This window comes from Salvelinus namaycush, chromosome 31 (genome assembly GCF_016432855.1).
Source record: "Salvelinus namaycush isolate Seneca chromosome 31, SaNama_1.0, whole genome shotgun sequence".
In the NCBI taxonomy this organism is placed as follows: Eukaryota; Metazoa; Chordata; class Actinopteri; order Salmoniformes; family Salmonidae; genus Salvelinus; species Salvelinus namaycush.
The window spans coordinates 3,872,599-3,888,971 of NC_052337.1; the positions used below are offsets into that span (position 1 = coordinate 3,872,599).

General features: G+C 46.7%; 1 protein-coding gene across 1 annotated transcript in view; it reads left to right on the forward strand.

Annotated features, from left to right (window-relative positions):
• The window catches only part of LOC120026153 (fibrillin-2-like), a gene marked incomplete at its 5' end in the record, with an annotated part of 236,899 nt that overhangs the window by 84,617 nt on the left and 135,909 nt on the right, over positions 1–16,373 (forward strand). The window contains 7 exons of the mRNA XM_038970976.1: positions 439–564; positions 1,169–1,291; positions 2,792–2,914; positions 3,774–3,926; positions 7,256–7,309; positions 7,418–7,543; positions 13,012–13,137. Of these exons, the coding sequence (XP_038826904.1) occupies positions 439–564; positions 1,169–1,291; positions 2,792–2,914; positions 3,774–3,926; positions 7,256–7,309; positions 7,418–7,543; positions 13,012–13,137 (831 nt within the window). The remainder of the gene's footprint in view (positions 1–438; positions 565–1,168; positions 1,292–2,791; positions 2,915–3,773; positions 3,927–7,255; positions 7,310–7,417; positions 7,544–13,011; positions 13,138–16,373) is intronic.

Sequence of the window (16,373 nt, forward strand, 5' to 3'; positions counted from 1 at the left end):
GGGGCAGAGGGAACTGTCTAGGGGCAGAGGGAACTGTCTAGGGGCAGAGGGAACTGTCTAGGGCCAGAGGGAACTGTCTAGGGCCAGAGGGAACTGTCTAGGGTCAGAGGGAACTGTCTAGGGTCAGAGGGAACTGTCTAGAGCCAGAGGGAACTGTCTAGGGGCAGAGGGAACTGTCTAGGGGCAGAGGGAACTGTCTAGGGGCAGAGGGAACTGTCTAGGGCCAGAGGGAACTGTCTAGGGCCAGAGGGAACTGTCTAGGGCCAGAGGGAACTGTCTAGGGCCAGAGGGAACTGTCTAGGGGCAGAGGGAACTGTCTAGGCCAGAGGGAACTGTCTAGGGGCAGGGTTAGTATACCAATGGTGTTATATTGGATTTGGTGCAGCGCTGCGGTGTAGTGGTAGCAAGTCACATATACAACACCGCTTTCCTCACCAGACATTGACGAGTGCCTGCACAACGGGGTTCTGTGTAAGAACGGCCGCTGTCTCAACATGGATGGAAGCTTCCAGTGCATCTGTAACGCAGGCTTCCAGCTAACCCCAGACGGCAGGAACTGTGTCGGTAAGATCTTTCAAATGCTTTTTGCGTTTGCTTTAGCCTCTTTGGAGTGCCAGATTGGGCGGGGTTTACACTTTTGTTACTGCTCTATTGGTTCCATTGCGCCAGTCAAGATCAATCAAGCCCAGATTAAGTATTTTAATATAGTATCAGTTACCTTAATCACTCATGTAAATCAGTACTCCAATGTTCATGAGATTGTAGCTAATTGTTCCCCAGATTTGATTTAACACTTTTTTTATGTACTATAAGTATTCAAGCCTAGTCAAACCCATAGTCTCATGAATTACCTTTTTGAAGACAAGCCACTAATTATAGACTATTATGAACGTAAATACCTATTAATACAGTTTCTGTACTAGTTTGCTCATGGCTGTCCATCCATGTCCACAACAACGTTGCTCTTGTTTAACCTCCATTGAATGTGGCTGTACAAAGCCAATGCACACACCACATCAATCACATTCTACATGCTACACGCCTTGCCCTATGGGGTCACATTCCAAGACCCTCTGCTTGGCAACTAACGGGTCTGGGCGTGGTGAATTTGGCTTTAACAACAGCATAACAGATTCTTCCCTGACCTTTAACCTTTTGCCCTCCACAGACCATGACGAGTGCGCCGGCACCAACATGTGTCTGAACGGCATGTGTATCAACGAGGACGGTAGCTTCAAGTGTCTGTGCAAACCCGGCTTCACCCTGACTTCCAGTGGGCGCTACTGCACAGGTAGAGAGATCACTTAGGCAGACATTGAATATAGAGCAGGTTTGGCTCATATTTTATAGCTATGCCAATAGATTCCAGAACTTCATCTGTGTTCCATTTGGAATTCCAACTGAGATGCTACAGCACCAGCTGCTAGCCATGCGTCTGGATCAGGAACAGACAAAGTGTGCATTCCAAATGGTACCCTATAGGGCTCTGGTCAAAAGTAGTGCACTGTATAGAGGAATGGGGTACCATTTGGGATACAGACCAAGAGATTGAACATACCTCTCTCCCCAGAGGCCTAGTTATAATGTGTTTGTTTGTTAACCACATATCTTCTCTCTTTGGTTCTGTTTCTCCCTGTCTCTTCATTTCTCTTTGTTAATTTCCCTATACACTCTTCAACTCTCTTCTTCCCTCTTTCTCTCCATCTCTCTTGTACTCTTACTCCCTCCGTCTCTCTTGTACTCTTACTCCCTCCGTCTCTCTCGTACTCTTACTCCCTCCGTCTCTCTCGTACTCTTACTCCCTCCGTCTCTCTCGTACTCTTACTCTCTCCGTCTCTCTCGTACTCTTACTCCCTCCGTCTCTCTCGTATTCTCACTCTCTCCGTCTCTCTCGTACTCTTACTCCCTCCGTCTCTCTTGTACTCTTACTCCCTCCGTCTCTCTCGTACTCTTACTCTCTCCGTCTCTCTCGTACTCTCACTCTCTCCGTCTCTCTCGTATTCTCACTCTCTCCGTCTCTCTCGTACTCTTACTCCCTCCGTCTCTCTCGTACTCTTACTCCCTCCATCTCTCTCGTACTCTTACTCCCTCCATCTCTCTCGCACTCTTACTCCCGCCGTCTCTCTCGTACTCTTACTCCCTCCATCTCTCTCGTACTCTTACTCCCTCCGTCTCTCTCGTACTCTTACTCCCTCCGTCTCTCTTGTACTCTCACTCTCTCCGTCTCTCTCGTACTCTTACTCCCTCCGTCTCTCTCGTACTCTTACTCCCTCCATCTCTCTCGTACTCTTACTCCCTCCATCTCTCTCGCACTCTTACTCCCGCCGTCTCTCTCGTACTCTTACTCCCTCCATCTCTCTCGTACTCTTACTCCCTCCGTCTCTCTCGTACTCTTACTCCCTCCGTCTCTCTTGTACTCTCACTCTCTCCGTCTCTCTCGTACTCTCACTCTCTCCGTCTCTCTCGTACTCTTACTCCCTCCATCTCTCTCGTACTCTCACTCTCTCCGTTTCTCTCGTACTCTCACTCTCTCCGTCTCTCTCGTACTCTCACTCTCTCTGTTTCTCTCGTACTCTCACTCTCTCCGTCTCTCTCGTACTCTTACTCCCTCCGTCTCTCTCGTACTCTTACTCTCTCTGTCTCTCTCGTACTCTCACTCTCTCCGTCTCTCTCGTACTCTCACTCTCTCCGTTTCTCTTGTACTCTCACTCTCTCCGTCTCTCTCGTACTCTTACTCTCTCCGTCTCTCTCGTACTCTCACTCTCTCCATCTCTGACTCTCTTTCTGGTAGATATTGATGAGTGTCAGACTCCGGGCATGTGTATGAACGGCCGCTGTGTCAACACTGAGGGCTCCTTCAAGTGTGAGTGCCTGGCAGGGCTGGCTGTGGGGGCGGATGGACGCTTCTGTGTAGGTAAGGAGTAGTGGGTGATCACAGACACAAATGTACTGATACCCACGTGTGCGCGCATGCCCATACACACACACACACACACACACACACACACACGGCTTCCACTTCAGAGAGAGACTACGTCTGTGATGTCCACAAGCTGTTTCATATTTGGACTGAAACGAGAGTCATGGGCTCTTATTTAGCTTATTGGCAGATCTCTCCTCTACTGCAGACCTTGTCTGCGTCCCAGATGGGTCCCTATTCTCTGCATAGGGCACTAGTTTTGACCAGGGCTCATAGGGCTCTGGTCAAAAGCAGTGCACTATATAGGGAATAGGGTGCCATCTGGAACTCAGACCTTATGGCTCACCGGGAGTCAGAAAACAGTGGAAATTCACAACTAGCCACATTATCTGTCTACTGGGGCTTATTTCAGGACATCAATAACGCCCACAGAGAGAGAGAGAGAGAGAGAGAGAGAGAGAGAGAGAGAGAGAGAGAGAGAGAGAGAGAGAGAGAGAGAGAGAGAGAGAGAGAGAGAGAGAGAGAGAGAGAGAGAGAGAGAGAGAGAGAGAGAGAGAGAGAGAGAGAGAGAGAGAGAGAGAGAGAGAGAGAGAGAGAGAGAGAGAGAGAGAGAGAGAGAGAGAGAGAGAGAGAGAGAGAGAGAGAGAGAGAGAGAGAGAGAGAGAGAGAGAGAGAGACTACAGTATACTGACAAATAGCTACATTTCTATATTCCTTCTCATGGGCTTTGAGCAAAAGAGACAAAATGGCGGAAAGCGGAAATCCTCAGCATTCACCGCCAATGTTTTCACTGTAAAGCACTGTTGTGTTAATTCGTTGTCACATACAGTGTCTCTGTGTTTTCTTCCTTCAGACACACACATGCGCAGCACCTGCTACGGCGCCATAAAGAAGGGTGTGTGCGTGCGTCCCTTGCAGGGAGCCGTCACCAAGTCGGAGTGCTGCTGTGCCAACACCGACTACGGCTTCGGAGAGCCCTGTGTGTCTTGCCCAGCCAAGAACTCAGGTACAATACACACGATGACGCACGTCCAGAGAATATCAATCAAGACTAGGAATCCTGCAAACCGTTGTTTTATCTGAACGTCTTTAGATGCTGTTTGTAGACCAACTGACTCACTTGTAGACAATGGAATGACTGAATGAATTGGCTAATAGAGTGACTTTGAGTGGACCAATTGGCTAATAGAGTGACTTTGAGAGGACCAATTGGCTAATAGAGTGACTTTGAGAGGACCAATTGGCTAATAGAGTGATTTTGAGAAGACCAATGCAGCTAATAGGGTGACTTTGAGAGGACCAATGCAGCTAATAGGGTGACTTTGAGAGGACCAATGCAGCTAATAGCGTGACTTTGAGAGGACCAATGCAGCTAATAGGGTGACTTTGAGAGGACCAATGCAGCTAATTGGGTGACTTTGAGAGGACCAATGCAGCTAATAGGGTAACTTTGAGAGGACCAATGCAGCTAATTGGGCGACTTTGAGAGGACCAATTGGCTAATATGGTGACTTTGAGAGGACCAATTGGCTAATATGGTAACTTTGAGAGGACCAATGCAGCTAATTGGGTGTCTTTGGGTGGACCAATGCAGCTAATAGGGTGACTTTGAGAGGACAAATGCAGCTAATAGAGTGACTTTGAGAGGACCAATTGGCTAATAAGGTAACTTTGAGAGGGCCAATGCAGCTAATAGAGTGACTTTGGGAAGACCAATGCAGCTAATAGGGTGACTTTGAGAGGACCAATGCAGCTAATAGAGTGACTTTGAGAGGACCAATGCAGCTAATAGGGTGACTTTGAGAGGACCAATGCAGCTAATAGGGTGACTTTGAGAAGACCAATGCAGCTAATAGGGTGACTTTGAGAAGACCAATTGGCTAATAGAGTGACTTTGAGAGGACCAATGCAGCTAATAGGGTGACTTTGAGAGGACCAATGCAGCTAATAGGGTGACTTTGAGAGGACCAATGCAGCTAATAGGGTGACTTTGAGAAGACCAATGCAGCTAATAGGGTGACTTTGAGAAGACCAATTGGCTAATAGAGTGACTTTGAGAGGACCAATGCAGCTAATAGGGTGACTTTGAGAGGACCAATGCAGCTAATAGGGTGACTTTGAGAAGACCAATTGGCTAATAGAGTGACTTTAAGAGGACCAATGCAGCTAATAGGGTGACTTTGAGAGGACCAATGCAGCTAATTGGGTGACTTTGGGTGGACCAATGCAGCTAATAGGGTGACTTTGAGAGGACCAATGCAGCTAATAGGGTGACTTTGAGAGGACCAATTGGCTAATATGGTGACTTTGAGAGGACCAATTGGCTAATATGGTGACTTTGAGAGGACAAATGCAGCTAATAGAGTGACTTTGAGAGGACCAATGCAGCTAATATAGTGACTTTGAGAGGACCAATGCAGCTAATAGGGTGACTTTGAGAGGACCAATGCAGCTAATAGGGTGACTTTGAGAGGACCAATTGGCTAATAAGGTAACTTTGAGAGGGCCAATGCAGCTAATAGAGTGACTTTGAGAGGACCAATGCAGCTAATAGGGTGACTTTGAGAGGACCAATTGGCTAATAAGGTAACTTTGAGAGGGCCAATGCAGCTAATAGAGTGACTTGAGAGGACCAATGCAGCTAATAGGGTGACTTTGAGAGGACCAATGCAGCTAATATAGTGACTTTGAGAGGACCAATGCAGCTAATAGGGTGACTTTGAGAGGACCAATTGGCTAATATGGTGACTTTGAGAGGACTAATGCAGCTAATAGGGTGACTTTGAGAGGACCAATGCAGCTAATAGGGTGACTTTGAGAAGACCAATGCAGCTAATAGGGTAACTTTGAGAGGACCAATGCAGCTAATAGGGTGACTTTGAGAAGACCAATTGGCTAATAGAGTGACTTTGAGAGGACCAATGCAGCTAATAGGGTGACTTTGAGAGGACCAATTGGCTAATATGGTGACTTTGAGAGGACTAATGCAGCTGATAGAGTGACTTTGAGAGGACTAATGCAGCTAATAGAGTGACTTTGAGAGGGCCAATGCAGCTAATAGAGTGACTTTGAGAGGACTAATGCAGCTAATAGAGTGACTTTGAGAGGACTAATGCAGCTAATAGGGTGACTTTGAGAGGACCAATTGGCTAATATGGTGACTTTGAGAGGACTAATGCAGCTGATAGAGTGACTTTGAGAGGACTAATGCAGCTAATAGAGTGACTTTGAGAGGGCCAATGCAGCTAATAGAGTGACTTTGAGAGGGCCAATGCAGCTAATAGAGTGACTTTGAGAGGGCCAATGCAGCTAATAGAGTGACTTTGAGAGGACCAATTGGCTAATAGGGTGACTTTGAGAGGAACAATTCAGCTAATATGAGAGGACAAATGCAGCTAATAGAGTGACTTTGAGAGGGCCAATGCAGCCTATAGAGTGACTTTGAGAGGACCAATGCTGCTAATAGAGTGACTTTGAGAGGACCAATGCAGCTAATAGAGTGACTTTGAGAGGGCCAATGCAGCCTATAGAGTGACTTTGAGAGGACCAATGCAGCTAGTAGAGTGACTTTGAGAGGACCAATTGGCTAATAGGGTGACTTTGAGAGGGCCAATTCAGCTAATATGAGAGGACCAATGCAGCTAATAGAGTGACTTTGAGAGGGCCAATGCAGCTAATAGAGTGACTTTGAGAGGGCCAATGCAGCTAATAGAGTGACTTTGAGAGGACCAATTGGCTAATAGGGTGACTTTGAGAGGACCAATTCAGCTAATATGAGAGGACAAATGCAGCTAATAGAGTGACTTTGAGAGGGCCAATGCAGCCTATAGAGTGACTTTGAGAGGACCAATGCTGCTAATAGAGTGACTTTGAGAGGACCAATGCAGCTAATAGAGTGACTTTGAGAGGGCCAATGCAGCCTATAGAGTGACTTTGAGAGGACCAATGCAGCTAGTAGAGTGACTTTGAGAGGACCAATTGGCTAATAGGGTGACTTTGAGAGGGCCAATTCAGCTAATATGAGAGGACCAATGCAGCTAATAGAGTGACTTTGAGAGGGCCAATGCCGTGTGGGTGATATATTATTGTTGTGCTTCCAACATCAAATATAGCTCACATTACATACAGTATGTACAACATGTTGCATTCTCACACACAAGGATGCTTGTTAATTGAGGTTGTTTGTTGCAACCATAGTCATTGGGTTGCAACAGTGCGTTGTTTTAGGTAACACTTTACTGTAGTCTCATTACTTTTATTTATTCCTGTATTTAAAGCAGTAACCTTAATCTCAGTCTCTATAACGTTAACCACCACTTCTGTTTGGTCTTGCAGCTGAGTTCCAGGCTCTGTGTGGAAGTGGAATAGGCTTCTCTGTGGATGGAACAGGTAATGTGCCCTACACATACTACGAAACGTTTGGGGTTTTCATCAGTGTATTGTGTGACATTAAAATGACCCCTCTCTATTGTGTCCCTCTGTCTCTCCCTTGGCCAGACATCAATGAGTGTGCACTGAACCCAGAGATCTGTCCCAATGGAGTGTGTGAGAACCTAAGAGGCAGTTTCCGCTGCTTCTGTAACACTGGCTACGAGTCTGACAACACGGGCAAGACCTGTGTGGGTGAGTGGAGAAAGGCTGTTTCTGCCACTGCAAAATGACACAATCTTTCTCGTAACTTGACCTTCAGTGACACGAAATGTCATGACCTGTGATGTAGTGATAACAACAAATTAACGTTCAATATACTTTCAATTAAATTTAAAAAAACCCCACTGTATTTACCCTCCACTACATCACTGGTCATGACGTCTTGTTTATGCCAATATGATTACCCATAATTCAGTATTAAAGATGGCCTCCTTAGTCAGAAGAGCACACCGGCCAACTAGGCCTGTGTCTATGCGAGTCTCAGTTCAAAGTGCTTCCTCCGTTACCCAACTGACATCCAGCTTGTTGTCCAGGTGTAGTAGTGTCTCTCTTTCAATTGGTAGGTTACGCCCCCCCCCCCCCCCCCCCCCGTTACTTCCTGTTCTGCCACTGGCTGTCCGGCTCTCAGCAGAGTCATACTAATGTGGTAGTTCACCTGGGCCCCTCTATAAACTGATTTTATTCACCTGAGTCTGGGACGCACTCCAGGCAACACATAGTGTCCCTCTCTCTCCAGGTACATCCTCAGTGTTTGTTTGTAAATGGTAAGGTAAAATGGCTTCCATTCCATCCATCCATAAGATATTCATCGTCATATGGTGTCTGAAATAGTCACGTCGGTCATGTTGTGTAAACATTCAATTGAAAGCGTTCTGAAGTCATGATCATGGTGGTTTTCCCGTTGTCGCTAGCCTCTGTTTTGTATGTCATAGACACCAACCAACCATCCAACATCAACACAACAGTAAACTCTGGGAAAGGTGTCTCTCCTGAGATGTACAGTCAGGTCCAAAATGATTGGCACAGTTGATAAAAAGGATTGTATAAAATAAATCATACAAATACTGAGCTATATTGTATGCAAAAAAAACTATATAATTCTATTATTTTATACTAATACAATTGCTCAGAGAAAGAGATTGCCTGACAGGCCTTTTGGTGGTTGGAGCGCTATAATGTGCTAGTCTTCCTAGTTACCACACTCACCACTAACAGTAATAGTAGCCCATTGAAACAGACTTATTCTCATGTCCTATGCTGATGCAACTTGATTGTACGCCAAGGATTCAAATGAAGCATAGAGAAACACACAAAACCGCATTTGATTCCCCTCTCGTTTTTCCTAGTGGTAATGATAGAAACACAGGTGCTACAACTCCCCCGCCGCCTAGGAAAATGTGATCCCTGTTTCCCTTCGACTACTGTCTATACTACTATAGTCAAAACAGAGTTAATTATAGACCGACTTAGTCTGCTTCCTAAGTGGCTCCCTATTCCCTTCACAGTGCACTACTTTTGACCAGGGCCCATAGGGAATAGGGTGCCATTTGGGACCCACCCTTAACATGGTGGAACCAGAATCCCCACTATTAATCGTACAGAATATCCTCTGTTCGTTCCCCCAATTCAGTTGCGCTACATTTCACCTCTGAGACAAATCGCCTTTCTCTATTGAAATGACATCATGGTGTGTAGCTGCCAGGGAAAGACAGACATGAAGAGAGAACACTGCCAAAAGACCTGTAGACCAATGGACGGAGGTAGGGCGACAGGGAAAGAGGGAAGGAGAGAGGGAAGAAGGCAGAAAGGACCAGATTTGGGTTTTGGAACGGGCTTTTCAGCCACTGTAAACTCACAGCCACTATAAACTCAGCCACTGTAAACTCAGTCACTGTAAACTCAGTCACTGTAAACTCACAGCCACTGTAAACTCACAGCCACTGTAAACTCAGTCACTGTAAACTCACAGCCACTATAAACTCAGCCACTGTAAACTCACAGCCACTATAAACTCAGCCACTGTAAACTCAGTCACTGTAAACTCAGTCACTGTAAACTCACAGCCACTGTAAACTCACAGCCACTGTAAACTCAGCCACTGTAAACTCACAGCCACTGTAAACTCACAGCCACTGTAAACTCAGCCACTGTAAACTCAGTCATTGTAAACTCAGTCACTGCAAACTCACAGCCACTGTAAACTCACAGCCACTGTAAACTCAGCCACTGTAAACTCAGTCATTGTAAACTCAGTCACTGTAAACTCACAGCCACTGTAAACTCACAGCCACTGTAAACTCAGCCACTGTAAACTCAGTCATTGTAAACTCAGTCACTGCAAACTCACAGCCACTGCAAACTCACAGCCACTGTAAACTGACAGCCACTGCAAACTCACAGCCACTATAAACTCACAGCCACTGTAAACTCTGGAGTTGTGACCCTCCCAAACGGAGTACACTAAAAGAAATACACAAACGTAAGCAATTTGGTTTTCTAAAATTGCACTTGAAAGCACACAAGTTCTTAAAATGAAATTCTCCCAATGGAAGCAGAAATAATCATCCACTGTAGGTAGCAAGTGTGATTTGAAAGTGGCTTTATTTCAAATAGGGGACTTATTCACAATGTAACTTTAACAGCACTGAAAAAGTGCCTGATAGAAAGACTGCAATATACATACCAGTATTCGACATAACCATTTTACCTTTCATTTGGCAAAGTAAGACGTTGAATCGCAGGTTCCCCCTAATCATTATACAGTATATATTCCATCTCCACTTGGCCGCAAAGAGAAAATGACATATCACCACCATTTTCCTCAAAACTCCTAATGGGGACGCATCAATTCTGGGAGCGTTTCCCTGGGCGTGTGCGAAAAGTAGTGCACTACTATATAAGGAATAGGGTTCCATTTGGAACGCTGTGATTCCTGGTAGTCGTTTCAGCTCGGTAGCCGGTAACCCCTTTGTTCCTCCCTCCATAGGCATGGCGAAAGAGTTCGACAGGATATTATTTCCAAAGGGCAATTATAGTCAGCTTTATAAGCTCTTCAACTTCCCTTTCTGTCTGACTCTGGGGTTGACTGGGACCCCTGGCAGTCAAAGGGCCCTTTGGGAACGGAAAATGTACAGCCAAATAGGGGCTGGTGAAGACTACATTATCGAGGGGGAACAAATTAAATCGGGTTATCTTCACGACCTGACACCGGAGGAAATATTGGTGTCTACGGTTGTCGTTTAGAGTTTGTATATTGACTTGAGGATGGTGGACTGTCAGTCATGGCCGTAGTCTCTAGAGTAGGATTTTCAAGTCCTGGAAAGTATTGGGTGTGTAGGCTTTTATTCCAGACCTGTCTGAGAAAGACCTGATCATCTTCAGTCTGGGCCAAAGTTAGTGGAATCAGGTTTATAAGAAGAGTAGAGCTGGAACACAAGCCTGGACACACAGTAGCTCTTTTATAGGGAATTGTATTTTTTTTAATGAAGAGGTGTCAGGTTTACACTAATTCTAACACTTAAAAAGTACACTACATGGCCAAAAGTATGTGGACACCTGCCCATCGAGCATCTCATTCCAAAATCACAGGCGTTAATACGGAGTTGCTCCCACCTTGGCTGCTCCACTCTTCTGGGAAGGCTTTCCACTAGATGTTGGAATATTGCTGTGGGGACTTGCTTCCATTCAGCCACAAGAGCATTAGGGAGGTCGGGCACTGATGTTGGGTGATTAGGCCTGGCTCGCAGTTGGCGTTCCAATTCATCTCAAAAGTGTTCGATGTGGTTGAGGTCAGGGCTCTGTGCAGTCTAGTCAAGTTCTGCCACACTGATCTCGACAAACCATTTCTGCATGGACCTCGCTTTGTGCACAGGGGCATTGTCATGCTGAAACAGGAAGGGCTTTCCCCAAACTGTTGCCACAATTCCTCCTCCACCAAACTTTACAGTTAACACTATGCATTGTGGCATGTAGCGTTCTCCTGTCATCCGCCAAACCCTGATTTTTCCATCAGACTGCCAGATGGTGAAGCGTGATTCATCACTCCAGAGAACGCATTTCCACTGCTCCAGAGTCCAATGGCGGCGAGCTTTACACCACTCCAGCCGACGCTTGGCATTGCACATGGTGATCTTAGGCTTGTGTGCTCGGCCATGGAAACCCATTTCATGAAGCTCTCAATGAACAGTTTGTGTGCTGGAATTGCGTCCAGAGGCAGTTTGGAACTTGGTAGTGAGTGTTGCAACCGAGGACAGACGATTTTTACCCCCTACGTGCTTCAGCACTCGGCGGTCCCGTTCTGGGAGCTTGTGTGGCCTACCACTTTGCGGCTGAGCCATTGTTAGTCCTAGACGTTTCCACTTCACAATAACAGAACTTACAGTTGACCGGGGACAGCTCTAACAGGACAGAAATTTGACGAACTGAAAGGTGGCATCTTATGACGATGCCACGCTGAAAGTCACTGAGCTCTTCAGTAAGGCCATTCTACTGCCAATATTTGTCTATGGGGATTGCATGGCTGTGTGCTCGATTCTATATACCTGTCAGCAACAGGTGTGGCTGAATTAGCCGAATCCACTAATTTGAAGGGGTGTCCACATACTTATAGTGTATGTGTGTGTGTGCGTTTGCACCTTGGAGGTCAATGTGGACCAACAGATATACCCGGCTCTTCCAAGACAATGTTCGGGATGTTACTTCCATTCTGACACGTTGTAAAGGTTGGTGCTATCGTAATTTTGACCTGTAGGGCCGAGAGTATGAAATGTAAAAGGCTGTTAGAAAGGGGGATACCTAGTCAGTTGTACAACTGAATGCATTCAACTGAAATGTGTCTTCCGCATTTAACCCAACCCCTCTGAATCAGAGAGGTGCGGGGGGCTGCCTTAATCGACATCCACATCTTCAGCACCCGGGAACAGTGAGTTAACTTCCTTGCTCAGGGGCAAAACGACAGATTTTTACCTTGTCAGCTCGGGGATTCGATCCAGCAACCTTTCGGTTACTGGCCCAACGCTCTAACCACTAACATATCAGTCTGTTTTTCTTGGCCTTTTTCTACCACACGCAATGAAATGGTGGTTTGAGTCATTAAGGGAAATTGTTATGATTACCGGTTTTCAATGTGGGTGTAATGAGTCAATCCTCCCATTAAGCAGTCTGCTCTATGTCACTTTCAAACACTGATAAATGCATGTCACACACATTCACCACAAATGTTTTTGCTCAAGAAATTGACAAATACACAGAAAATGTTTACATTCGTTTCCTAGACACTGACCAGTGGTCTCAGACACTGACCAATGGTCTCATAGACACTGACCAATGATCTCATAGACACTGACCAATGGTCTCATAGACACTGACCAATGATCTCATAGACACTGACCAATGGTCTCAGACACTGACCAATGGTCTCATAGACACTGACCAATGGTCTCAGACACTGACCAATGGTCTCAGACACTGACCAATGGTCTCATAGACACTGACCAATGGTCTTGTAGACACTGACCAGTGGTCTCAGACACTGACCAATGGTCTCAGGCACTGACCAATGGTCTCACAGACACTGACCAATGGTCTCAGACACTGACAAATGGACAAATGGTCCTGAGTTGACTGTGAGGCATCTTCTCTGTTTGCCTGTTGTCTTCCAGACATTGACGAGTGCATGGTGAACCGGCTCCTCTGCGACAACGGACTGTGTCAGAACATTCCAGGAAGCTACAGCTGCACCTGCCCCAAGGGCTACCTCTTCAGGCCGGACTCTGAGACATGCGAAGGTAAGAGAGAGGGGGGGGGGGGGGGGGTGGGGGGGAGAGAATGAGAGAAGTGATGACTATTTTCATTGTTGTTGTTGATGTTATTTATTTCTGCTTTGGCAATATCCATGTGAATATCATGCCAAACAGAACTTCCATTTTAAGTGGACACCTGGTAGGAAAAACATACAAGGGGTGTAATGGGAGGTCGGAGGAAAGCAGAAATGCCTGGCAAGCCAGAGTAGCCATAGTAGCCAGAGCAACCATAGTAGCCAGAGCATAGTAGCCATAGTAGCCAGAGCAACCATAGTAGCCAGATCATAGTCGCCATAGTAGCCAGAGCAGCCAGAGTAGCCAGAGCAACCATAGTAGCCAGAGCATAGTAGCCATAGTAGCCAGAGCAACCATAGTAGCCAGAGCATAGTCGCCATAGTAGCCAGAGTAGCCATAGTAGCCAGAGCAACCATAGTAGCCAGAGCATAGTAGCCAGAGCAGCCAGAGCAGCCATAGTAGCCAGAGCAGCCATAGTAGCCAGAGTAGCCATAGTAGCCAGAGCATAGTAGCCATAGTAGCCATAGCAGCCAGAGCAGCCATAGTAGCCATAGTAGCCATAGTAGCCAGAGCAGCCATAGTAGCCAGAGCAGCCATAGTAGCCAGAGCAGCCATAGTAGCCAGAGCAACCATAGTAGCCATAGTAGCCAGAGCAGCCAGAGTAGCCAGAGTAGCCAGAGTAGCCAGAGTAGCCATAGTAGCCAGAGCAGCCATAGTAGTCATAGTAGCCATAGTAGCCATAGTAGCCAGAGCAGCCATAGTAGCCAGAGCAGCCATAGTAGCCAGAGCAGCCATAGTAGCCATAGTAGCCATAGTAGCCAGAGCAGCCAGAGTAGCCATAGTAGCCAGAGCAGCCATAGTAGCCAGAGCAGCCATAGTAGTCATAGTAGCCATAGTAGTCATAGTAGTCATAGTAGCCATAGTAGTCATAGTAGTCATAGTAGTCATAGTAGCCAGAGCAGCCATAGTAGCCATAGTAGCCATAGTAGCCATAGTAGTCATAGCAGCCATAGTAGTCATAGTAGCCATAGTAGTCATAGTAGCCAGAGCAGCCAGAGTAGCCATAGTAGCCATAGTAGCCAGAGCAGCCATAGTAGCCAGAGCAGCCATAGTAGGTATGAGGATGTCTGCTAAAGCTGATCTGATTGAATTGACCCTTGGTTATTATGTCCCCCATCTTGTATGTTAAATGTCAGTACTTATTCATTCATTCTCTAGTACATTATATATGAAATGTGTGGTTGCTATACTGGAGTTTTTACATTTTTCCTTTTAAAAGTTATAAAAGTCGATAGATTAAGTCAAGTGAAGTTTTTTTCTCAGGACAATAGCAGTGTCTGTTTCTTTCCTTTCTTTACATGGGTGAAACAGACTCTCCAGTACAGGATAGGCATTTCAATCATTCTGAGTTCATATCTGAACCAGATGTCTTTTTAAAGGCTTATATCCCTCAGATATATTCTATGAGTTATTCCGCCATATGTACACGCGTGCAGATATGACCGCCCCTCCCCCATACCTGAACTATGCCTGGGACATATGGAAGAAATCGGGGCGGTTTTGATTGTGTGTAGACACTGATGTGGAGTATGTCCTTTTATTTTCACAGGAAATTTACCCGGTCTATACATTTTCCTCAATCTTATGAAATGGTAACACCTGGGTCATGTTTTGCAACAGAAAACAAAGGTTTCTATTGGATAGTGTTTCCCGCTTCAGATAGTGCCTTCCATTTCAGGCAGGGGAGAATGAACGTCCCCTCTCATTGGTTTCAGGGCCTTTTCTTCTTTGTTGTGCCAAATGACTACATCCCTGGTTTAAAATCAAGGACTACATCGCTGGTTTAAAATTAAGGACTATATCCATGGTTTAAAATGGACTACATCGCTGGTTTAAAATGAAGGACTACGTCTCTGGTTTAAAATGAGCCTTGTCCCCCTGTAAACATGCTCCTAAGCCACCATCCAACCCCTGACCCCTGGTAACCATGCTCCTAAGCCACCATCCAACCCCTGACCCCTGGTAACCCTGCTACTAAACCACCTTCCAACCCCTGTCCCCCCTGTAACCATGCTCCTAAGCCAGCATCCAACCCCTGACCCCTGGTAACCCTGCTACTAAACCACCTTCCAACCCCTGACCCCTGGTAACCATACTCCTAAGCCACCTTCCAACCCCTTTCCCCCTGTAACCATGCTCCTAAACCACCTTCCAACCTCTTTCCCCCTGTAACCATGCTCCTAAGCCACCTTCCAACCCCTGTCCCCCTGTAACCATGCTCCTAAGCCACCTTCCAACCCCTGTCCCCTGTAACCATGCTCCTATACCACCTTCCAACCTCTTTCCCCCTGTAACCATGCTCCTAAACCACCTTCCAACCTCTTTCCCCCTGGTAACCATGCTCCTAAGCCACCTTCTAACCCATTTCCCCTGTAACCATGCTCCTAAGCCACCTTCCAACCCCTGTCCCCCTGTAACCATGCTCCTAAACCACCTTCCAACCTCTTTCCCCCTGGTAACCATGCTCCTAAGCCACCTTCTAACCCATTTCCCCTGTAACCATGCTCCTAAGCCACCTTCCAACCTCTTTCCCCCTGTAACCATGCTCTTAAACCACCTTCCAACTCCTGTCCCCCTGTAACCATGCTCTTAAACCACCTTCCAACTGCTGTCCCACCTGTAACCATGCTCCTAAACCACCTTCCAACTCCTGTCCCCTGTAACCATGCTCCTAAACCACCTTCCAACCTCTTTCCCCCTGTAACCATGCTCCTAAGCCACCTTCCAACCCCTGTCCCCCTGTAACCATGCTCCTAAGCCACCTTCCAACCTCTTTCCCCCGGTAACCATGCTCTTAAGCCACCTTCCAACCCCTGTCCCCTGGTAACCATGCTCCTAAGCCACCTTCCAACCCCTGTCCTCTGTAACCATGCTCCTAAACCACCTTCCAACCCCTGTCCCCTGGTAACCATGCTCCTAAGCCACCTTCCAACCTCTTTCCCCCGGTAACCATGCTCCTAAGCCACCTTCCAACCCCTGTCCCCTGGTAACCATGCTCCTAAGCCACCTTCCAACCCCTGTCCCCTGTAACCATGCTCTTAAGCCACCTTCCAACCCCTGTCCCCTGGTAACCATGCTCCTAAGCCACCTTCCAACCCCTGTCCCCTGTAACCATGCTCCTAAACCACCTTCCAACCCCTGTCCCC